Genomic DNA, 25,981 nt, shown 5'->3' with positions numbered 1-25,981 from the left:
AAGGGCCAGCAGTAGGGGTGACCGCGACTTCGGTGGAAGAGGGGGAGACAACCCCGCTGAGTGTGTTGGTTGGAGATGTTGAGGACTTGCCGCCGGGTCCGGAACTTTAACCCGGGTGATCGGGTTTTGGTTCTGGTACCAACCGTAGACAGTAAGTACCTGGCTAGGTGGCAGGAGCCCTACGAGGTACTCGAGAAAGTGGGAGAAGAAAAAATTACAAGGTACACCAGCCGGGGGCGGCGAAAGCCGGAGCAGGTGTACCATGTGAATTTACTAAAACCATGGAAAGATAGGGAGTCCTCTACTGAAGACAGCCCGCGGCCAGGTTTTGTAGGAGAAAAGGTTCAGGCTCCTCGGTCTGATGTAAGAGAAGCAGTTGCCAAAGTAAAAATTGCTGACAGGCAATCCTCTAACCAGGATCGGGAAGCCAGGGAGTTCATTAGTCAGAACACAGATGTGTTCTCGGACCTCCCTGGATGCACTTCCATAATCCAGCATGACATTGTCACTGAGCCTCAGGCAAAAGTCGAGTTAAAACCATACGAGCCATCGCGGAGGAAGTGCAGCTAATGCTGCAACTAGACGTCATTGAGGAGTCCAAAAATCAATGGGCCAGTCTGATAGTATTAATACCCAAACCAGACGGGACGTTCCAGGCCGAGTCTTCGAAAACTAAACTAAATCTCCAAGTTCGATGCGTATCCCATGCCCCGGGTAGATGAGCTTATCAAGAGGTTAGGATAAGCCCAATATTTTTCTGTTTTGGACCTCACGAAGGGCTACTGGCAGGTGCCCTTAACGGAGGCTGCCAAAGAAAAAAACTGCCTTTGTCACCCCTGAGGGGCTGTATCAGTATAAAGTGTTACCCTTTGGTCTGCATGGTGCCCCCGCCACATTCCAATGACTCATGGACATTGTACTTCATCCACATCGTCGGTATGCGTCGGCTTACCTGGACGATATCGTCATCCACAGTACCGACTTCCCAAAATCATCTACCCAAAGTGCAGGCTGTAGTGGACTCCCTTAGAAAGGCTGGACTGACCGCGAACCCAAAGAAATGCGCGATAGGGTTAGAGGAGATTAAGTACCTGGTGTACATCATTGGACGTGGAGTTATCAAACCCCAAGTAAATAAAATAGAGGCGATTCGGAATTGGCCCCAACCTGTCACCACTAGGCAAGTAAAGTCGTTCCTGGGAATGGTGGGCTATTGTATGAGGTTCATTCTCCATTTTGCCACTTTAGCGGCTCCGTTGACAGGGCTCTTGAAGGGAAGGAAGTCCGTGATGGTCCGCTGGAATGACCAGGCGGAAGAGGCTTTTTCCGAGTTGAAGTCGGTCCTGTGCAGGTCACCGGTTTTGGTGATGCCCGACTTCAAGAGGGAGTTTGTGGTACAGACCGATGCCTCTGAAGTAGGCCTCGGAGCTGTACTCTCTCAGGAACTCAATGGGGAGGAACATCCCGTTGTTTTCCTGAGCCGCAAACTCACCCCAGCCGAGACTAGGTACAGTATAGTGGAGAGAGAGTGCCTAGCCATCAAATGGGCACTTGAGTCTCTTTGCTATTATCTGTTGGGGAGAAAGTTCCGTCTGGTGATCGACCACTCCCCTCTCAAGTGGAAGAGCCAGGCCAAAGAGAGGAATCCTTGGGTCACCAGATGGTTCTTGTCATTACAGAACTTCAAGTTCTCAGTGGAACACAGGGCAGGCCGCTTACAGGGAAATGCGGATGCCCTGTCCTGGGTACACTGTCTGGCAAGTGTTCACCCCCTCAGGTTGAACAAGGGGGGGGGGTATGTAGGAAGGCGCAAGGGTCCGTCATTGACGGAAGGTGAAGTAAGAGACGGTATTTTCAGGTGTCAGCGGCAGCTAATGCTGATTGACACTTTGCTATTTTAGTATGGCTGTATAGCTGATCTGGGACAGCTCATACTGGGAGTAGTCAAAGTGCTGGGTAAGTGACTACTCCCCACGTTCCAGGCCGGGTCTTGAGTGGCCTATAAAAACCCAGCCAGCAGTGTCAGCTGGGAGTGATTACCTCTCTCTGACAGAAGAGCTCTGTCAATCGCTGGTGTGGGAACTGAGTCCTGTGCTGGGCTGAAAAGCTGAGATTTCACTGCTGGAGGCAGAACCGCCGACAAGGTGATGTTTTTTGCTATGCACGAACTTTCTACTTGGTGTGAACAAGCCCCAACCTTGCAAAGAGTGTTTTTTGTTTGACCTTATGTGTGAATAAACACGGACATTTGAATTACGAACTTGTACTTTTCCTCTGTACTGCATCCGCTTATCCTAACTACCAGAGCAAATCCCCACAGTATACAGTATTCAACATTGTGTGCTATTTGAACCTTAAAATGTGCATACTTGAATGATTTTGTGCTGTTTACATAAAAAACTATTTGTGCACATAGATAAACATTGGATAGAGAAGAGAAACAACTGCAGCGCTCACCTGTATATGTATTGGGAGGCACGGATAAAAGCCCGGACCCAGCTTGACAATGTGAAAAAAGAAGGATGAATCCAGCTTCCCATAAAAAACTTTTTCTTTATTCTTGTTGCGGTAAAATGACATACATGGACACCACAGTCTACGCGTTTCGGACAAAATAAATCTTAGACCTTATTCATGACAGAGCAAAGTGTAAATGAAAACCTTTTCTTTTTAAAACAAAAAGACCCAACCCCCATGCTGATTACCTATTCCCGACACCTGAGTGAAGGGAGGAGGAAAAAACCAGCTAATTTGTGCATACATATTTGAAAACATGGTAAAAAGCATGAAAAACTTGCTATTTGTATTGTAAAACCAAATCATGTTTTTTATTTAAACCATTAGGTGCACAGCTCCCCAAACTAAACATCCAAAATGCTTCTCTACTCAGAAGCTTGGATTTGTGGTCACCACCCCTGATGGGCGTGATACTCTTTTGATTCCCTGGACAGAAAAAGCAGCAGCACTTTCTTTATGAACTATCGCAAAATGCGAACTTGCGGCAGATATATTTATTGTCCTAAAATAGGGAATGTCAGATGAATGTTTGCGTATCCTTGCTTTAATCTGTTTCGTTGTACAACCCACATATTGTAATCGACATTCCTTGCATGTTATAACATAAACCGCAAATTCTGTATTGCAGTTAATAAGCTGTTTTATTTTGTGTGATTTTCCATTAGCTGTTGAAATAACACTCTTGCTGGTCTCCATATATCTACAGCAAATGCACCTATTGCTGCCATTATAGGATAACCAAGTCTGCTGTGGTTTCGTGTGTTCAGAGAATAGGCTCGGGCTGATTTTCTGCCCCAATGTGGGTGCTCTGCGTGCCACGCACCTAACTCCAGAGGACACTATACCATCCCATCCCTGATCACCATTAAGTACAGGAAAATGTCCTCTAATAATTTTGCAGACCTGAAAATATTCTTCACTATAACCTGTGACAAAGGTGATTGGTTTATCCTGGTTACCAGCTGCTTCTAAAGCCTTTCTTATTTTTTTACTTTTTTTGTTTTTTTGATGGATATGAACTGTCAGCTGGGTATTGGGAAATACAAGATTCTGTCTGTCAAGAGACAGTACTGTTTTAGTAGCCCTCTTTATGTCATTAATATTATAATGTCTGGCCTGTAGTCTCATTTCTATTTTTTGTGCCTCCCTCATAAATCCAGAATCGTCCGAGCAATTGCGGGTGTCAGATCCCCATCGATCAGATATTGATGACCTATCCTGAGGATAGCTCATTAATATATACTACATGCACAACCCCTTTAAGAAAGAATGGGTGAACTGGGATTTTGTTTGAATTCCACATCTGACTTCCATGTAAGCATACACTCTCCTACACGTAGCTGAATTGAGCTGACTGGACATACAAGACAAAGGCGTATTCATTCACTAGGATATGCCATCACTCTATGCTTGTTGGGGTCTGATTAGTGGAACTCCATAATCCTGAGAATTAAAGGGTTGCAGCGCCCCCTTCAATGTTTTTTCCCTTGAACAGCAGCATAACACGACTACCACCACCCATATCCTTGCGCAGGGGTCAGCAACCTTCGGCACTCAAGCCGTTGTGAAACTACAATTCACAGCATGCTCCTTTCACTTCTGTGGGAGTTCAGAGAACAGCCAAGCAAATGTGCATGATGGGAGCTTGTCTACACCTGTCCTAGCGATTCGAAGATTGAAAAATCTCTAACTCTTGCACATAAACCATAAAAGAGTGGAAAATCCAAGACGTATTGTACAGTACCTTTACTGTGACACTGCTCTATAACTTTCTGGGTGAAGTCAGACACTTTGTACTTCTGAAGAAAGCATTCCATAAATGTATGTGCTTCAGCTGGGGTGGTACCCAGACATTCTGCAAGACGTTCCTTTCCTGTAAGATAGGCTCAATAAAAGGCTGTCCCTCCATGCATACAAAATGACAAAAGAAGCATCTTTGGAATAGGTCTTACTGTAATTAAAATTTACTACCGTTTTGTCTCTACAGCTCCTATGTAGATTATACATCCAATCTTGTAGGTTGATGATAGTGACTACTGCATTGCACTTTCTTTCCATCTAGGGTGGATTCATGAAGGGAAAAGGATTAACAGGGTTGTTCCCCCCTGGGGACCCTTTCTACAGATGCTTCAGCATGGCTGTACCCATGGTGGTAATCATACTTACCTGATCCCCGCTGCTAGGTTCCAGTTCCATCACTGACCCCCAGGACCTGCAGAGAAGGCAGGGCAGAGATGGAGCTGGAACCCAGGGGCGGAGATCAGATAAGTATAATTACCACCTCGGGTCTGGCCACGCTGGAAGGGAGGGTGTAGAAACCGTCCCCAGATGTGAACAACCCCTTTAATGTGAAATATTTTGTGCATTTGGCAGGGGTGTTTGTAGCTTCAAATCATAGATTCTGTGTGAATACTGTTTGCATGGGACAGCAGGTCTTGAGTACATGTGAGAGATGTTGACAGTGCTGGTAAAAATAAATGGATGTTTCTCAGGGGGTGTTTGATTGTAATTGCAGATAATAGAGAGCAAATGGGTACAGTTCTGATTGGTCACTGAGCCAGAATAAAGACTCCCGACCAGCCGGCCTGTTGGGCAGGATTGGGTGTTTGTTCCGCTGGATTAGTAGCAGAGAGCCTAAAAAGCGAACTACAACCACCTGAAAGAAAAAGCCCTCTGCTGTTCTGCAGAACAACCTCTTTCCTTTTGTGCACCTGGGACGGTGGAATAAAGAGACTTGTTACCTTACTAGAACGATTATGATTACTGCACCAGAAATATGGGCTGCAGTGGAGTAAGGCTACTTTCACACTAGCGTTCAGAGCGGATCCGTCTGGTGTCTGCACAGACGGATCCGCTCCTATAATGCAGACGTTTGGATCCGTTCAGAACGGATCCGTCTGCATTATAGCTTAGAAAAAATTCTAAGTGTGAAAGTAGTTCAGACGGATCCGTCCAGACTTTACATTGAAAGTCAATGGGGGACGGATCCGTTTGAAGATTGAGCCATATTGTGTCATCTTCAAACGGATCCGTCCCCATTGACTTACATTGTAAGTCTGGACGGATCCGCTCGCCTCCGCACGGCCAGGCGGACACCCGAACGCTGAGGGGAGCGGAGGCTGAACGTTGCCAGACTGATGCATTCTGAGCGGATCCGCGTCCACTCAGAATGCATTAGGACTAAACGGATCCGTTTGGGGCCACTTGTGAGCCCCTTCAAACGGAGCTCACAAGCGGAGCCCCGAACGCTAGTGTGAAAGTAGCCTAAGATGTGCCAAATGTATTAAGAGGTGCACACAGTATGTCCATGCACCAGGGATTGAAAATTTCAATGGTAATTTATGTCAGTTTTCTGGGGCGTGACTGTGCCTACGCCCTAATTAAAAAGAAAGGGGTCAGAAAAGCTTTGCTAAATTTCCTCCATCTCTGCATAGGGTCTGCAGAAACAAAACAGTAGGACTTTTTTAATTTAAAACCTATTCAGGGGCAGATTGGGAACTTAAAGTGGCCCTGGAATAAAAAACTAAAAGTGGCCCCATGTTGTTAGGTAGTACTAAATTGATAGAAGACGGGGCAACATAAGTAGGCAGGGACAACAGAAGTAGACAGGGCCTGCAATACCATTGTGCAGCACAAAGTACTGCCCCAGCAGAACCAAATAACACAGTGCAGCACAAAATACTGCCGCCCTCTCCACAGTATTTAAATGTATCACCGTCCTGAGGATGGTAATACAGTTGAGTTCAGGAGGGCAACTGCGGCTGTTGAGCATCAGATCATTGTGTACCCAGCCAGGGCTTGGGCAGCCCCCTGGCTATAGGCCCACCGAGAAATTTCCCTGTGGGGTCTATGGCCAATCTGCCCCTGAACCTATTGCATAGATCAGGGATGACCAACTACAACTCCCAGCATGCCCAGACTGCCTACAGCTTTCAGCCTACAGCAGGGCATGGTGGGAGTTGCAGTTTTACAACAGCCGGAGAGCCAAAGGTTGGCCATCCCTAGCATAGACAGATAGATAGATAAAGAGATATGGATAGATAGAAATTTGATGATAGACAGACAGACAGATAGATAGAGTTGAAACCAGAAGTTTACATACACTATATAAAAAGACACATATGCATGTCTAGAAAACCTTTCCTGTTTTTGGTCAATTAGGATTACCATAATTATTATTATTTGCCAAATGCCAGAATAATGAGAGAGAGAGAGAATGTTTTAAGGCATTTTTATTACTTTCTGCAAAGTCAAAAGTTTACATACATTTCATTAATATTTGGTACCATTGCCCTTAAACTGTATAACTTGGGTCAAACATTTTGGATATCCTTCCACCTGCTTCTCAAAATAGTTGGTCGGAATTTGTGCCCATTCCTCCTGACAAAACTGGTGTAACTGAGCCATGTTTGTTGGTCGCCTTGCTCGCACCTGCCTTTTCAGCTTTGCCCATAAATTTTCAATAGGATTGAGATCAGGGCTTTGTGATGGCCACTCCAGAACATTGACTTTGTTATCCTTAAGCCACTTTGTAACCAGTTTGGCAGTATGCTTCAGGTCATTGTCCATTTGGAAGACCCATTTCCGCCCAACTTCCTGGCTGATGTCCTGAGATGTTGCTTCAGTATTTCCACATAATCTTCTTTCCTCCTGATGCCATCTATTTTGTGAAGTGCACCAGTCCCTCCTGCAGCAAAACAACCCCACAACATGATGCTGCCACCCCGTGTTTCACAGTTGGGATGGTGTTCTTAGGCTTCCAAGCTTCTCCCCTTTTCCTCCAAACGTAACGATGGTCATTATGGCCAAAAAGTTCAATTTTAGTTTTGTCAGACCACAGGACATGTCTCTAAATGTAGGTCTTTGTTCCTGTGTGCATTTGCAAACATTAATCTGTCTTTTTTATGTTTCTTTTGGAGTAATGGCTTCTTCCTGGCAGAGTGGCCTTTTAGCCCATGTTGATACAGTCCTCGTTTCACTGTGGATATTGACACAATCTTACCAGCTTCCGCCATCATCTTCACAAGGTCTTTTGCTTTTGCTCTTGGGTTGATATCCACATGTCAGACCAAAGCACGTTCATCTCTGGGACACAGAGCCCTTCTCCTTCCTGAGCGGTATAATGGCTGGACATTCCCATCTTGCTTGTACTTGCGTATAATTGTTTGTACAGATGAACGAGGCACCTTCAGGTATCTTGAAATTGCACTCAAGGTTGAGCCAGACTTGTGCAAATCCACAATTCTCTTCCTGATATCTTGGCTGATTTCTTTAGACTTTCCCATGATGCTACACAAAGAAGCAGTGTGTTTCAGGTGTGCATTGAAATACATCCACAGGTGTGTCTCTAATCACCAACCTAACAGAAGCTTCCAAACACATTACATCATCATATGGGCAGTCCAGAATTGTTTAAAGGCATAGTAATCTTAGTGTATGGAAACTTTTGACATTGCAGAAAGTAATAAAAATGCCTTAAAACATTCTCTCTCTCATTATTCTGGCATTTGGCAAATAATAATAATTATGGTAATCCTAATTGACCAAAAACAGGAAGGGTTTATTCTGATTTCATGTTAGATATTGAGAAAAACAAGCATATGTGTCTTTTTATATAGTGTATGTAAACTTCTGGTTTCAACTGTAGATAGATACATAGATAGATAGATAGATAGATAGATAGATAGATAGATAGATAGATAGATAGATAGATAGATAGGAGATAGAAAACGAACTCCATGGCACTTCCCAAAAAAGTGTGTTTATTCACCAAATAGCAGCAATGTTTTAGTCCTCTCAATGGGACCTTTCTCAAGCAGTGATAACTGATAGATAGGAGATAGATATAGGTACCTATTCCATAGATGACAGAGTACACTACTCGTTTTGCCTGTTCTCGATCAGTTTGGGTTATGTTTTCATATTCTACATCTTTCCTGTGTAAAGAAAAATGAATGCGCATGCACAATTAAGGTAAAAAGGAGACACTAAATTATGTTACAGACAAGACCGTCTATAGAGCTAACACTACAAAGAAAAAAAAAAAAGGATAATAAATGCTGCAACCAATACAAAAAAAAAGGACAGCGATAATTGTTAAAGGAACACTCTAGGCACAACTAATAGACTGTGTTATGCCTACTGCTAACCCCCAGGGGTCAGTGCATGACACAGGGAGTTCCATTGGACAACAACAAGTTCCTTTGTGTTGTATTTGTCTGCTGCTATGTCCCAAGTAGAGACCTTCTGAGATGTGTTTTGTTTCAGGTTTGCCAAATTTTTCAAAAAGTTCAGTTTGGAGCCGAATTGATTCTAACTTAACCAAAGTTGCTCCAATTGCCCTGAAAATTGGCATATAACACCCGCTAATCACCTATTTTTTCTGGAAAAACTCTAGGACGAGACAGAGAGAGAGTGCAAAATATTGTGGGCCAGGCAATGGCCCTCTGGGTTTCTGGGCAATATATTCAAATAAGCCAATATGATGCCAGCAGATGTAAGATGTGCTAACTTTCATATATTTTCCCCAGAAACCCAGAGGAATGTTGACCGACTTACAATATCGCTCTCCCTCTACCTCCCTAATTAGGCTGAAATGAATCACAAAAAAATTAGATTTGTTAGAGATTCGCTCATCCTTGGTCCAAAGGAAAAAGAAAATTACTTACTAAAACCAAAATCTCATCACAATTATGAAGCATAGTGGAGGGAGCATTATTGTGTGGGGTGTTACAGGAAATATGGCTTTCAGCCAGAACCTCATCCTGATGACCACACAAATATGCCTAATAATTGGACCCAGTGGTATTCACCCATTCAGTATGGCCAGTAGCATTGTGTCCCTTGTTAGCATATCTAAGGCAGGAAGGGCACATTGTAAAAGCAGTTGAACAACATCCTCTTGACCAAGAGTCTATGGTGGGGGGCTGGGACACAGCAACATATAGGTGAAAGTTGGGAGTGGGGCTGGGGCTTCTCTTCCTGGAGACCCTTGGATAAACAGCATTTCAGGAGCAAGCTAAGTTATATGTGTGCTTATGTGGGTATGTATATAAAGTATAATATCCCAGTAGACTTTATATGTGTACATATAGATATTTGCAGTCTGCAATTGTATTACCAGTTAGATTATATATGCTGTTTATGCATGAGTCTCTATATGTACATGTACTAATGGTCAGGTACTGGTTGTGAGTTGGTTAGAAGAGTAGATCCAGTGGACTGTATATTAGTGGACTCTGGATATACTGTATATACATACACATTATTAGCCACATTTGCTTAGCATCCAGGGTGGGCAGGAACGGAGGTGGCTGTGTGTGGTGGTGTCCTCTATGTATTGTGTTATCTGTATCTTTATGTATAATGTCCATTGCTTTGTCATCTCTATGTCATCAGTAAACTATTTTTATATATAAGTATCTGCGAGGGTTGTGTGTTGCTCCTGGGGTATATGAAGGACTGAAAGAGGTGTAATTATACACTGAATAATCAGGTTGTATGGGAAACAAGGGCAACAGGCTAGGAAAAGAATAGAAGAGATGGAAAACGGAGATATACATAAATCTCCAATTTCCAAGAAGCAAAAATCCCCCTTTGCTGTCTCAGAGCCAGAATACCCTGCGATCAATGACGGAAAATGTAAGAACAGATGTCCATGACCAAAGCTGAACATACGCTGAGTGACAATGACTGAAAACACACAAGTAACAAAACATGGTAGGAATGGCTAGAGTCCTGACCTTAAAGGGGTTGTCTGGGTTCAGAGCTGAACACGGACATATCCCCTTCTTCCCCCACTCAGCCCCTCTGACATGAGAATCAGAGCATTTCGTGCTCCAATTGTCTCCCTTGCCCTGCGCATTTTTCCATCACGTTATAAAACTGCTCGTATCCAGTGGTTATGACCACCCTGCAACCCAGCCCACTATAGGAGAAAGTGTCAGCCTTTCTGATGGCCGGGACCATGGAAGCACACATAGGTACGCATGTGCAGCAGCACTGTCCCATCCACCTTGTATCTGCTCTGCAGCGGTGACCATAACCCCTGGATACGAGCAGTATATAATGTGATGGAAAAATGCATCAAGCCAGCAAAGGAGCCAATATGGACAATCACATTACAGGTGCGGCACCTGAGGGGTTAATTGTGCGGATCACAGCCCCCTGTAAGAGATCAGGTGCTGCCAGGCAGCAGGGGGCCGTTATGTCCACAGTTCTCAGTATATTCTAACTTGAAGCGTCCCCATCACTATGGGAACGCCTCTGTGTTAGAATATACTGTCGGATCTGAGTTTTCACGATCTAACTCAAATCCGATGGTATATTCTAACATAGAGGCGTTCCCATGGAGATGGGGACGCTTCAAGTTAAAATATACCATCGGATTGGAGAAAACTCCAATCCAATGGTATATTAATATTACCCGAACACCGAACCCGAACTTTTACTGAAATGTTCGGGTGCCAAACACCGTAAAGTTCAGTACGAACCCGAACTTTACAGTTCGGGTTCGCTCAACCCTACTTATCAGGACTCCTTGGATTTTGTTCAGGGGTTCCAGGGAAATCCAATCATGGTTGAGCAGGGTTGATGCCAGTATTTAAAGGAACCGTTTTTCCACTATATTGCTTATCAGGAAACAGTCCCTACCCCCCCCCCCTTCCTCCTTATGTGTCTCCCGTCTTGTATTTGTGTATCATTGCACTCTGTTGGGGATTCATTACGCATATATATTTGATGCTGTATACTCTACGCTTGTCCTATTTCTCGACAGTGTTCATCATCTCTCAAATGTGAAGTCCTTACGATTGTCTGTTCATTTATGTACTCAGCCTCGACCTGCAATCGAGGTGTGATTTTGTTGTATCACATCATTTTCTCTGATCTTACTAATAAAAGTAATTGAACAACTAAGTAGATGCCGACTGTGCATGCACTGCTCCACTTCCAGGTGTACCCAGATATGAGTGGGGCATACACAGACAGAATCTGTGATGCTCAGGTAGCAGATCCTCTGCACCTCTACTTGGAGGAACAGTGCAGGCGCAAGATTGACAGGATCAGGCGAGATGTCTGGCCTTGTCAATTAAGGAGAAGTCTCTCGAGCAGCCCCTCATTGCTCAAGGAGGCAAATTGAGTATGTACGAATTGATTTGCTCATCACTACCCCCCTAAGAGTTCCATCTGGCAACACAATCTATGATCTTTTCTATATGGGAAGATGACAAACGGCACATGTGGCCACTTGGGTATGTAGTCATTTTAGTCATTCTTTCCTTCACCACAACTGGGTGGTCTCAGTAGATACCCTGAAGGACTGCAATTAATGTTTTATGATTTTTTTTTCTCATCTCTTGAGAACGTGAATTAATTTTAAGTTTCTTCTTGCTGTTTTATAATCTCCCGTTCACAGAAGCTACAATTCATCACGCTCTCAAACCCGGCCAGAGACGACTCCATTATATTTCACAGTTTGACATTTCTGTGTCTGTTTTCGTTGATTTATTATTTCTGCCTTTATCAACAATGTCCTGCTTGACATATCAGGCTGCTTTGGTAGCAAGCTAAAACATTGCATTCTGTTAGATTCTTTGATCTTAATGTTTAGGTGTAGGAGAGACATACAAGCTGAAATACCGCCCCATCCAGAAATCTGTTGTAAAACAGTGATATGCTTTATGCTATGGGCCAAGTAAAGCGCAGGGGTCCAAGTGCTATTTCCTAAACTCACATATTGTTAAAAAGATGGACTCCACATGAGATGGCTCTTTGCTGGAGAAGATGCCATCTGTTTTGGGAGGATTCTTTGCTCCTGTGCAGCTGGTATTGTGCTATTCTATCCTCACAGATAGCTACTTCAGTTAATTAATTTGGTACAGAAAAAAAAGGAAATGGAAATGAAAGAAGAGACATAAGATAAAACTTCAGCCTTCCACTAATGGATGCGCAATTACACAATCAAGTACAAGGTGAAGCTCCTCATGTAGGCAGCTTCAGAAGGTTTGGAATAAGTTAAAGTTTATTGAGTTCAATGTCCAGCTGTAGGCCCCAAAGATCCCCCTAATGGTGGCTGCAGACAGACAGCATATCATCTTTCAACTGTACAGATGAAGCGTTGGTTAACTCAATACTCACAGCACATTAAATAAGCAGCAGCAGATTGTCACGCTCGAGTGTGGGAGGAAAACACCACACCGAGCATAGGAGGGAAAGGGGATACGGGAATAAGGCCTGGAAGCTAGGGAAGGAAGATGGACACCTCATAGAGAAAACCCTAACTCCAGTCCTGACCGACTACCAGTATGAACAGGCCCCAAAGGAAGGCAAGTTCATACACCGGATACCTAGAATCCTATTTCACTCTATAGGACTCTGGAACTAATGTCAGGACTGAGTCAACCTGTTCCTCCAAAGGGAAGGATGAACAGGAGTCTCCCTCAGGCCTAATGACAAACAGGGAAAGGCAACACACACATATACCAAAACAAAATACAAGAGGGAACGGAAACACTTATCTTCAATGAAGCTTTGGAAGCACCAGGAACTCAGCCGAGAACCAAACACAAGCTAACCACAAGTCCAACAGAAGCTATAAACCGCACAGCATAGTGGGAGAAACAAAAATAAATAGGGAAGGTTAAATGACCACAATAGCAACACCTGGGGAAAGAAGATGTGGCAAGCACCAGAAACAACACAGACGTAATTTGTTGCCAGTCTCACAGATCTCCTGCCACCTGTCGCGGGAACGTCCGTGTGTCGGTACGTCCGTGACAGTACCCCCCTTCTACGGGTGACCTCTCGGCACCCAGGACCAACCTTATCCGAATAAGACCTGTGAAAGGCTTTCACCAAATGACTGGCATTCACGTCAGATGCCGGTACCCACATCCTCTCCATTGGTCCATAACCCTTCCAGTGAACAAAATACTGAAGAGATCTACGGAGAACTCGAGAGTCAATAATCTTGGTGATCTAGAATTCAAAACTGCCATCCACCATGACAGGAGCGGGTGGCAAGGGGGACAACTCTAAAGGTTCAACATATCTCTTCATCAAAGATTTGTGAAACACATTATGAATTTTCAGAGCCTGAGGAAGTTCAAGAAGAAAAGCTACAGAATTAATAATGGCAGTGATCTTATATGGACCAATAAACCTTGGACCTAACTTCCAAGATATTAATATTTCTTGTGGACAGCCACACAAAATCACCTGTCAGCCACACGTTTATACTTGTTGCCCATATTCATCAAGTTATTTAGAATTTTCCACCATATAGAAGACAATGATGACGAAAAACGTTCCTCCTCAGGGATCCCGGAAGTATCCAAACCAAAGAATGTGCCAAATTGAGGGTGAAACCCATATTCTCTAAAAAAAAAAAAGTGACTTACCAGTGGACTCCTGTCTACGATTGTTTATGGCAAACTCTGCCAAAGACAAAAACAAAGACCATTCCTCCTGGTTCTCAGAGACAAAACATCTTATGTAAGTCTCCAGACTCTGATTAGTGCGCTCCGCCTGTCCATTCGTCTGAGGATGAAAAGCAGAAGAAAAAGACAGTTGTACCCCCAGTACAGAACGCCTTCCAGAATCTGGACACAAACCACGTTAAAGGGAAGGTCATAAAGTTTTACAATGTTGTCAACAAACACTTGCACAGGTGTTTTAGCATTAGGTAGGCCAGGCAATTCTATAAAATTCACCATTTTACTAAAACGATCAACTACCACCAGAATAACTGTCTTTCCAGATGAATTAGACAGATCATTAAAGAGGACCTTTCACCGATTATTACACTATGAACTAACTATACAGACAGGTAGAGCAGCGCCCAGGGATCTCACTGCACTTACTCTTATCCCTGGGCTCCGCTACGTTCTCCCGTTATGCCCTCCGGTATCTCCGCTCACTAAGTTATAGTAGGCAGAGATTCCAGTCCCTAAGTTATGGTAGGCGGAGTCTGCCCTTGTTCTGCTCTAGAGCTGGCCAATCGCAGCGCAGAGCTCACAGCCTGGGAGGTTATTTTCTCCCAGGCTGTGAGCTCTGCAATGCGATTGGCCAGCGCTACAGAACAACAAGGGCAGACTCCGCCTACCATAACTTAGGGAACGGAGATACCGGAGGGCATAGCAGGAGAACGGAGCGGCGCCCAGGGATAATAGTAAGTGCAGGGAGATCCCCGGGCGCCGCTCTACATGTCTGTATACTTAGTTCATAGAGTAATAATCGGTGAAAGGTCCTCTTTAATAAAATCTATAGACAAGTGAGTCCATGGTCTGGAAGGGATGGACAACGGAAGTAGAGATCCAGAAGGTCGAGTATGTGTCGCCTTAGCGCGTGCACAGATACTACGGGCCGACACATAGTCCTTAACACACTTACACAACCCTGGCCACAAGAATCTACGAGAGATGAGGTCGGCAGTGGATCTACTCCCAGGGTGTCCCGTAAGAACCATACAGTGATGTTCCTCAAACACCTTATGACGCAATTCTGATGGAACAAACAATTTCCCAGAGGGGCAAGACTCTGGTGCCTCTCCCTGAGCCTCTAACACCTTCACCTCTAGATCAGGGTATAGAGTGGATATCACAATCCCTTCCGACAGTATCGGACTCGAATTTTCAAAAACACCACCTCCAAGAAAACTACGTGACAAGGCATCTGCCTTGACGTTCTTAACCCCAGGACGATAAGTGACAATAAAATTGATTCTGGTGAAAAACAAACACCATCTGGCCTGCCTCAAGTTCAGTCGTTTAGCCGACTGCAGGATAGACAGGTTTTTGTGATCTGTGAACACCGTGATCGGATGAATCGCCCCTTCCAACCAAAGACGCCACTCCTCAAAAGCCAACTTAATGGCCAGCAACTCTCTGTTACCCACATCGTAATTTCTCTCTGTGGCAGAGAGTTTTTTAGAGAAAAAGGCACATGGATGCCATTTACCAGGTGACAGGCCCTGCGATAAAACTGCTCCTACCCCTATCTTGGACGCGTCAACTTCCACTATGAAAGGTTGTAATACATCCGGCTGCAACAATATAGGGGCAGAAGAGAAACACTCCTTACCACAGAAAAGGCTTCACCTCTAGGTCAGGGTATAGAGTGGATATCACAACCCCATCCGACAGTATCAGACTCAAATTTTCAAAATCACCACCTCCAGGAAAACTACGTGACAAGGCATCTGCCTTGACGTTCTTAACCCCAGGACGATAAGTGACAATAAAATTGATTCTGGTGAAAAACAAACACCATCTGGCCTGCCTCAATTTCAGTCGTTTAGCCGACTCCAGGTAAGACAGATTTTTGTGATCTGTGAACACCGTGATCGGATGAATCGCCCCTTCCAACCAAAGACGCCACTCCTCAAAAGCCAACTTAATGGCCAGCAACTCTCTGTTACCCACATCGTAATTTCTCTTTGTGGCAGAGAGTTTTTTTAGAGAAAAAGGCACATGGATGCCATTTACCAGATGACAGGCCCTGCGATAAAACTGCTCCTACCCCCATCTTGGACGCGTCAACTTCCACAATGAAAGGTTGTAATACATCCGGCTGCAACAATATAGGGGCAGAAGAGAAACACTCCTTACCGCAGAAAAGGTTGCAACGCCGAATCAGACCACACTGAGACATCCATCCCTTTCTTAGTCATGTCAGTTAATGGTTTCACCACTGTCGAATAGTTCTGAATACATTTTCGGTAATAGTTGGTGAACCCCAAAAACCGCATAAGAGCCTTCAGATTTTCGGGTCGATCCCAGTCCAATACAGCACAGACTTTCTCTGGATCCATTAGAAAACCTGAAGATGACAGCAGTAGCCTAGGAATTGCACCTCGTGTACAGCAAAAATACACTTCTCTAATTTTGCGTACAATTTATTATCTCTTAGGATCTGTAACACCTGTCTAATGTGATCCTAATGTGTCTCCACGTCTGGAGAGTAAATTAGTATGTCATCCAAATACACGACAACAAACCTGCCCACCAGGTGTTGAAAAATGTAATTCACAAAATGCTGGAAAAATGCAGGAGAATTGGTCAACCCAAAAGGCATGACCAGGTTCTCAAAGTGACCCTCTGAGGTATTAAAAGCCATCTTCCATTCATCCCCTTCCTTGATCCTGAACAGATTATACGCCCCCTTAAGTCCAACTTGGAGAACACCTGGGCATCAAAATTCTGGTTAAACAAATCAGGAATCAAAGGAAGGGGGTAAGGATCACGGACAGTAATCCGATTGAGCTCACGGAAATCCAAACATGGCCTAAGAGTCCTGCCATTTTTTTTAACAAAGAAAAACCCTGCTGCCACTGGAGATTTGGAAGGTCTTATGTGTCCTTTAGCCAAACTCTCGTTAATATACTCTCTCATGGCCGTTCTTTCAGGTCCAGAAATGTTATACAACCTAGATTTGTCAACTTAGCTCCAGGAATAATGTGGATAGGACAATCATATTCCCGATGCAGAGGTAAATTCTGGCATTCACTTTCAGAAAATACATCGGCAAAATCAGATATAAAAGAGGGTAATGTCATATATCTTCTATATGAAAGAATCTTCATATAAAAAGAGAGGATAAAAAAAATATAAAAATTATATTATCCTTCAGGCGGACATAAAAAAAACGCCTCTGAGTTCTTTTTATCGGGTATCTTAATTTGATTTGTGCAAGCAGTGAAACAAAGGGACAATTGTATATGCAAAAATATATAATCGTTTATTATAAAAACAAAGAATATAAAAACAATACAACTGCAAAACAAATGATGAAGTTACAAAGTAACACCCAAAATGTACCACACGGTGGTGTTAACACACGCCTATCTGATCAGCACAGTATGATTTATTGATTTATGACAACCAGTGTCATACTTTTAACAAACAGACTCATATACCAAGAGAAACTTAGGATCTTCTGTTATCAAACAGGCTATAACAATAAAAACACGGATATACAGGAAAATAACTGTTATCCCTTGACTCTGTTTTCCTATGACCAATCAAAAATATATGATATTAATATGATAAAATATTCAGCTCGGCAATCAGACTAAGGAAAATAACTTTCCAAGGGTTTAGTCCTCTTTTTAAATAATGTCAGATCTTCCATTAACAATATGCATCTTTGCTAAGAAAATAATCAGCATTATGGAGGCACCTAACACTATATATTCCCACAGTATGGGAACTCTTGGCTATATACCGAGAGAAATATCTTATTAATAAAAGAATAATCCAAGTTTCTTCTGGTAAAGTTTTTCTTTTTGATTGAATGAATGGATGGATGGATGGATGGATCTATGGCTTAATTTGGATCAATATGGATCTATATGGATTTTCTGGATCTTTGGATCTCTAGATCTCCCTTGCTACTCCGCACACGAGTAATTATTCCCCCCCTTATCTAAGAATCATCCCCTTTAGATTAGGGATTTCCAATCAGGTAAGGTGGTGTATTCGCATGCTAATAACACCATGATGTAATATTAACTCCTAATATGGTATAGAACAAATAATGAAATAATATAATATTGTCCATCTGCCTCCATATGGCACTGCGGTACTGTAGATGAACATCACAACTTTTAAGCATTAAAATTAAATATCTAATAATACGTTCTCTATGACCTCCTTGACCTTTTAACATACATTATTGAGGAAGGTCTTTTCCTGACACTTTTAATTACCTATATCCTGGACTTGTTGGAGTTGGCTGTCTTCTCCTTTCTTTATAAAATATAGGTTGACTTGATGAAAATTTTATATAGCGGCTTTGATGCTTGGCATCGGAACTTGTACATTTCACTTATCTACATCCATGAATAACTATTGTTTTGAAATAACATCTACTCTTTTCAGAAATCCAATTAACATAAACTTACTTCAATGTTTCTGTACCTTCTACAATACCTTCTAAATGATAAACACATGGTATAACATATATATAAATCGATACATTGTTACACATAGATAACACATGATATGAATTATTGATTAACATATGTTGTAAACTAAATATACCATACAGAGATATATATATAATATAATTATGAATATATAAATTGAACCTCATACAACAGGTGTGCCTCAAGGATATGCATCCTTATCAAGTAACCTAGTTCCCTCCAGACAGACATGTCTTAGGAAGTTGGTTTACTCCTCTAGATAGTCCCATATCTTTAGTAATAACTTTTAAATACAATGTCCGTTTATGTTCACAATTATTTTTATATAAACTGAACTTGCCATGAACTCATCTTGGCTTCCTCAGCCACATAATAGAACTTTGGTTCAGGCTGATTTTATTCTTAAAGGCAATGAGATGAGCATTCATTTTGATTATAATGTCATTAGATAATATTGTATACGTCTGAAAATGCACAACAGTAATTCCTTAGGGTACTTTCACACTTGCGGCAGAGGATTCAAACTCAGGGCCGCATCTGGCATTAATGCATTTCAATGGGAAAAAATGCATTAGGATAAAACTGATCAGTTCTTTTCCGGTATTGAGCCCCTAGGACGGAACTCAATGCCGGAAAAGAATAATAGTGTGAAAGTACCCTTAGTGATTAAAGCAAAAAAAGATGTATTCAGACAATAGTCAACGCAATAATCACCCCAATCAAGAAACTGTCTAGTTTGCCAATCGATGGTTGGATTGTGCCTGATTAACCACGGTAAACCCTGAATGCATGGACATACATCGATAAAATGTCCTTTCTGTCCGCAGAAAAAACACTCTTCCTACGACCAGAATGCTTAAAAGTGGATCCGGGAGTAGCTCCCCCTAACTGCATGGGTTCGTCCCCAGGAGTATCTTCACCCAAAGTGTCAGAGGAAGACGATACATTATCTGATAGAACGTACGGAGAGTGGGGGGCCCCTAGATCTCTCTCTCAGGCGTCTATCAATGCATACTGCAAGAGACATAGCGGCTTCCAGAGACTCAGGATTCTCATGAAAAGCCAAAGCATCCTTCAGCCTTTCTGATAATCCCTGACAAAACTGACTACAGAGAGCCGGATTGTTCCACCCAGTATCCGTAGCCCACCTCCTACACTCAGAGTAATAGATCTCATCAGAACGCTCTCCCTGACGAAAGCCATGCAGCTTGGTCTCGGCCAGGGAGGTCCGATCCGGGCAGGGCCAGATTAAGAGCATCATGGGCCTGGTGCTGAAGATTTTAATGGGCCTTTTTTATAGAAAATGAAAACGCAACGCAGAGCAATTTTTTATGACACAGATAAAGTGCATCTGTCATATGTTTTATGCATATAAAATCACCAGCATAGCTGAATAGATGTTGATGTAACATCTAAAAAAATGTTTTAAGTAAAACACTTATGGGGGCCCAGAGTGTAAAAAGAGGTGTGGTAGGGGGTCCTCTGTGCCCTCCAGACCGTAACAACTCTCCCATGTGAAGTCACGCCTGCTCCTTTGGTTGACACCAATGGTTTACTTGACAGCGACGTGTTGAGATCCTGCGTATGTGCCATGAATGGGTGAATGGGGATTGCGGTACACAAATGTGGAGTTTATAGGAACCTGAGACCCTGCATGCACCGCAATCCCCATTCACAGCGCATACAGGATGTGTGTGTGTCAAAGAAGGTGTAGGCATGAACTCACCGGGCAGAAACAATGGTGCTTATAGAACAGACTACACAGTGTAGAGGTCAGTGGCGGATTACAATAGGGACGTTCGGGTCGGCAGCCCCGGGCCCAGCGCCGCTGGGGGGCCCAACGCTGACCCGAACGCCCACATACTGCGGCGGGGCACGGGAGCGCATAGCTCCCTGTCCCGTTGCCGATCACCGCCATAGGCTTCAGGCCTTGTAGGCCTGAGGCCTATGCGGTAGTGAAATCCCGGCGCAGGCGTGCGTGATGACGTCATCGCGCGCCTGTGCCGGGACGCAGCACTGTGACGCGCCTGACTCATCCCGCCTTCCTCTGTGAGCAAGCGCCTGGCCCTGGACATAAATACTCACCTATCTTTCCATTTTTTGTTCATTTTTTATTTTTTTTATTTCATGTGCCTACTTTGGGGGGGGGGGGGCAGTATGGGGGCAAATTGCAGTATGGGGGCAAATTATTATGAGAGGGACTACACTATGTGGGGGCAAATTGCAGTGTGGGGGCAAATTATTATGAGAGGGACTACACTATGTGGGGGCAAATTGCAGTGTGGGGGCAAATTATTATGAGAGGGACTACACTATGTGGGGGCAAATTGCTGTGTGGGGGCAAATTATTATGAGAGGGACTACACTATGTGGGGGCAAATTATTATGAGAGGGACTACACTATGTGGGGGCAAATTGCTGTGTGGGGGGCAAATTATTATGAGAGGGACTACACTATGTGGGGGGAAATTGCTATGTGGGGGCAGTGTGGGGGCAAATTATTATGAGAGGGACTACACTATGTGGGGGCAAATTATTATGAGAGGGACTACTATGTGGGGGCAAATTGCTATGTGGGGGCAGTGTGGGGGCAAATTGCTATGTGGGGGCAGTGTGGGGGAAAATTGCTATGTGGGGGCAGTGTGGGGGAAAATTATTATGGGAGGGACTACTATGTGGGGGCAAATTTCTATATGGGGCAGTGTGGGGGAAACTATTGTGTGGGGGTAATTTCTATGTGAGGACAGTGGGGAAATTGCTATGTGGGGACAAATTACTATGTGGGGGCAGTGTGGGGGAAACTATTGTGTGGGGGAAATTGCCATGTGGGGACAGTGTGGGGAAATTACTGTGTGGGGAAATTGCTATGTGGGGAAATTGCTATGTGGGGGCAGTGTGGGGACAAATTACTATGTGGGGGCAGTGTGGGGCAAATTACTGTGTGGGGGCAAATTACTATGGGGGGATTACTATGTGGGGGCAGTGTGGTGGAAATTACTATATGGGGGTGTTGCTATTGGGGAGGCACTGTAGGGGCAATTCTATTATTTCTGGGGATACTATACTGGGATTATTGCCTGGAGCACAATATAGGGTGTTATTATTACTGGGGGTCTCTAGGGGACATTATAGCTGCTGTGGACACTATAGGAACATTTGGGGTAATTTATCAAACTGGTGTAACGCAGAACTGGCTTAGTTGCCCATAGCAGCCAATCAGATTCCACCTTTCATATTTGACAGCTCTTTTGGAAATCCAGTTCTACTTTACACCAGTTTGATAAATGACCCCAATTATGTCTATTAGGGTCACTATTTTTTCAGCAGTATAGTTCCTGGGGCATTGGGGAGCACAACGGGCACAGTATTGGGGGTGGCAGGATGACACTGTGGGGACACCAGGATGAGGAGGTTGATGGAAAAATTGAGAAATCTAACATGTCTGTGTTACAAACTGTAGAGACGAGATGCGGCTGAAAGAATTTGCCATGGTGGTCTGGGTCAAATGGAGGAGAAGAGGAAAGAGAAGGTCTACATGACAGGAGATGTCACTGGATGTAAGAGGTATGTGGTGCTGTATTCTCCTCCATGTCTTTTTTATTACAATTATATGTATTTTAAATTTGGCGACCAAATTTTTCAGTTTAGGACCCAATTTGGGGTATTCTTTTTTAGTCTGAAGATGTCATATGGCCTAAGAAGAGACTGTGGCGTCCATGAAGCACCGCAGCCTCTTCATACAAAAAAAAAAAAAATAAACTAAAATGGGGGGGGGGGGGGCCCAAGTTGGGTAGACAGCCCCGGGCCTATCATGCACTTAATCCGTCCCTGGTAGAGGTATACTGTATATTGTGGGGCACAGTGTATGCTATATGTGTATAACAAACATATTTCATATGAAAACTTACAATTACTTGGCTTGGCCCTTGGGGATCTCGGACGCCACTTCAACACTTTAGCTGGGGGCTCGGTGGAGCTGATGTTGTGTTTTATCCTAATGAGAAAGATTTCATAATAAGGATTTGGAGAAGGGGCAGAGGGATAGCAGAGTAGAGAGAGGCTGGTGCTGCTACTAGGGGGTCATACCATGGGAGAGTAATAAAACCCACCATAATGCTCCCCTCCTAATAGAAATAATTCTCCTTATAATGTTACAGTGCAAAAAATACCCCCTTGTAATGCCTCCAGTTGAGCAAATGTGCCCATAGTGCCCACATAATGTGCCAATGTAAAATACCCCTATATAGTGCCCCCAGTAAATGCCCCCATAGTGCTCCTCTCCCCCTTCCTCCTAGTGCCCCCCATAATGTACCAGTATAAAATGCCCCATATATAGTGCCCCAGTAAATGCCCTCAGTGTCCCCCATAATGTGCAAGTATAAAATACCCCTTCTTAGTGCCCCCATAGATGACCCCATAGTACTCCTCTCCCCAACAGTACCCACCATAATGTGCCCCAGTATAAAATGCTAATGTACAGAGCCCCCATATAAAATACCCCTTCTTTGTGGCCTCAGTAGATGCCCCTATAGTGCCCACCAATAATGTGCCAGTAAGAAGTGCTCCCAATAATGTGCCAGTAATAGGTGCCCCCATAGATGCCCCCCAATAATGTGCCAGTAAAATGTGCCCCCATAGATGCCCAATCCTATGCCAGTAACAAGAGCCCCCCCCAATCATGTGCCAGTAACAAGAGCCCCCATCATGTGCCAGTAACAAGAGCCCCCCATCATGTGCCAGTAACAAGAGCACCCCCCAATCATGTGCCAGTAACAAGAGCCCCCCATCATGTGCCAGTAACAAGAGCCCCCATCATGTGCCAGTAACAAGAGCCCCCCATCATGTGCCAGTAACAAGAGCACCCCCCAATCATGTGCCAGTAACAAGAGCCCCCAATCATGTGCCAGTAACAAGAGCCCCCAATCATGTGCCAGTAACAAGAGCCCCCCCCCAATCATGTGCCAGTAACAAGAGCACCCCCATCATGTAACAAGAGGCCCCCCCATCATGTGCCAGTAACAAGAGCCCCCCATCATGTGCCAGTATCAAGAGCCCCCCCCATCATGTGCCAGTAACAAGAGCCCCCCCCATCATGTGCCAGTAACAAGAGCCCCCCTATCATGTGCCAGTAACAAGAACCCCCCCCCCATCATGTGCCAGTAACAAGAGACCCCCCATCATGTGCCAGTAACAAGAGCCCCCCCATCATGTGCCAGTAACAAGAGCCCCCCCATCATGTGCCAGTAACAAGAGCCCCTCCCATCATGTGCCAGTAACAAGAGGCCCCCCCATCATGTGCCAGTAACAAGAGCCCCCCATCATGTGCCAGTATCAAGAGCCCCCCCCATCATGTGCCAGTAACAAGAGCCCCCCCATCATGTGCCAGTAACAAGAGCCCCCCTATCATGTGCCAGTAACAAGAACCCCCCCCCCATCATGTGCCAGTAACAAGAGCCCCCCCATCATGTGCCAGTAACAAGAGCCCCCCCATCATGTGCCAGTAACAAGAGCCCCTCCAATCATGTGCCAGTAACAAGAGCCCCCCCCCCCCCATCATGTGCCAGTAAAAGTATTGTAATTGTACATATAAAAAAATGAAAAAACACTTATACTTACCTCCATGTCAGCGATGCAATGCAGGCCTCTTCCGGCCTGTGTCCCGCAATGTACGAGAGCGCTCACGATGGAAGCGCTCATCTCCCTGTGCCCTGCCGCTGCCTCCGCCTAGCTGGCTGCTGGGCCTATTTTCACGCAGGGGCCTGGAGCTGCAGCTCCATCCACCCCTATGTTAATCCGGCCCTGGATCCGGGTCATTATAGGTGAGACCCAGAGCTTTCACAAATTAATTCACTGACTGGAGAGACTCTGGTCCGGTTGGCAGAGAAAAAGCCCATGACTGAGCGTCCCCCTTAAAGGGAAACTGTCATGTTTTCATCAAAAAATCAATTTTAGCACATGTTACTGCTGCAGCAGCATTATGCATAAAGCAATCTTTCGTTTCTTCACATACCACAGTTTTCCTTGAGTTTTTCCCTTAGTTATGGCTGTTTAAACATTTACAATATGAGAACCATCTCAAGATGGCTCCTCTGCTAGTTCTCTGAGGCCAAAACTGCTTCCCATACACACTTGCTGTAGCCAGCAGCTCCCTGCCAGCCAATTAGATTGGATTACTGAGAGACACGCTTCCTCAAAAGGAAGATGAACACCTCCTAGAGAAAACCCTAACTCAAGTCCAGACCGACTACCAGTATGAACAGGCCTCAAAGGTAGGCAAATTCATACACCGGATACCTAGAATTCTATCTCACCCTATAGGACCCTGGAACTAATGTCAGAACTGAGTCAACCTGTTATTTCAAAGGGAAGGACGAACCGGAGTCTCCCTCGGGCCTAATAATAAACAGGGAAAGGCAACACACACATATACCAAAACAAAATACAAAAGGGAACGGATACACTTATCTTCAATGAAGCTTTGGAAGCACCAGGAACTCAGCCAAGAAACAAACACAAGCTAACCACAAGTCTAACAGAAGCTCTAAACTGCACAGCATAGTGGGAGAAACAACAATAAATAGGGAAGGTTAAATGACCACAAAAGCAACACCTGGGGATAGAAGGTGTGGCAAGTACCAGAAACAACACAGACGTAATTTGATCCAAAAGGAAAACATGTCAGATCAAACCACGTGTTGCCAGTCTCACAGATCTCCTGCCACCTGTCGCGGGAACGTCCGTATGTCTCGTTACGTCCGTGACACAGATGTTATCTTTAGGGATGAGCAAACCCGTTGAAGTTCGGGTTTGCCGGGTTCGGCCGAACTTCAGGTCAAAGTTCGGGAACTTGACCCGAACACCGAACCCAAACCAGGCCCTTGTTAAAGTCAATGGGGACCCGAACTTCACTTTATTATTTTCCATTATAACATGGCTATAATCGAAAATAATAGCATTCTTAAGATAGAATGCTATAAAAAAAAAGGTCCATTGAGGGGTTAAAATAATAAAAAAACTCATCTCATCCACTTGATCGTGCAGTCGGTATCCACTTCTTTCTTCAGGACCTGCAAAAGGACCTGCGATGACGCAGGTCGTGCTGAATGAAGATAGAATGGCCTGAATGACCAGCCACTTTATTTAGTGATTTAGCACGTCATGGTTTAACAGTCCTAACTTTTTCATTTGTTGGACTACCAAATAATTTTTATGACTTTTTTACGTGACATCTGGTGCTTTTTAATATTTTTTTAGGAAAAGTGCAGAAAATATTTTAGAAAGCCCTTTTTATTTAAACTATAGCTCTTTATTTTTTAAATATGCAAACTGACACTAAAATAAATTATTATATGGGTTACCTATTTTTTGTTGGTCGTTTTGATATAGATTATGTATAATTATATAGTATTTCGGTCGGCGTGGGCATTTTTTTTTATTTTTTATTATATATTTTGATTTTAGTTTTTTGGGGAGGTGGGGAGGTTATATTTTTTGCCAAATAAAATGGCAAACATTTTTTATTTTTTTATTTTGCACTTT

The 25,981-nt window shown here is 44.0% G+C and overlaps 1 protein-coding gene across 1 annotated transcript in view; it reads right to left on the bottom strand.

The window, feature by feature from the left end:
* Positions 1 to 25,981, bottom strand: part of POLN (DNA polymerase nu) — a 139,165-nt gene that overhangs the window by 14,994 nt on the left and 98,190 nt on the right. The window contains exons 18-19 of the mRNA XM_040419954.1: positions 8,371 to 8,453; positions 4,262 to 4,390 (exon numbers count right to left, since the gene is read on the bottom strand). Coding sequence (XP_040275888.1) covers positions 4,262 to 4,390; positions 8,371 to 8,453 — 212 coding nt within the window. The remainder of the gene's footprint in view (positions 1 to 4,261; positions 4,391 to 8,370; positions 8,454 to 25,981) is intronic.

Source organism: Bufo bufo, chromosome 2, assembly GCF_905171765.1.
Source record: "Bufo bufo chromosome 2, aBufBuf1.1, whole genome shotgun sequence".
Classification (NCBI taxonomy): domain Eukaryota; kingdom Metazoa; phylum Chordata; class Amphibia; order Anura; family Bufonidae; genus Bufo; species Bufo bufo.
This window is presented reverse-complemented; position numbering and strand designations above follow the sequence as displayed.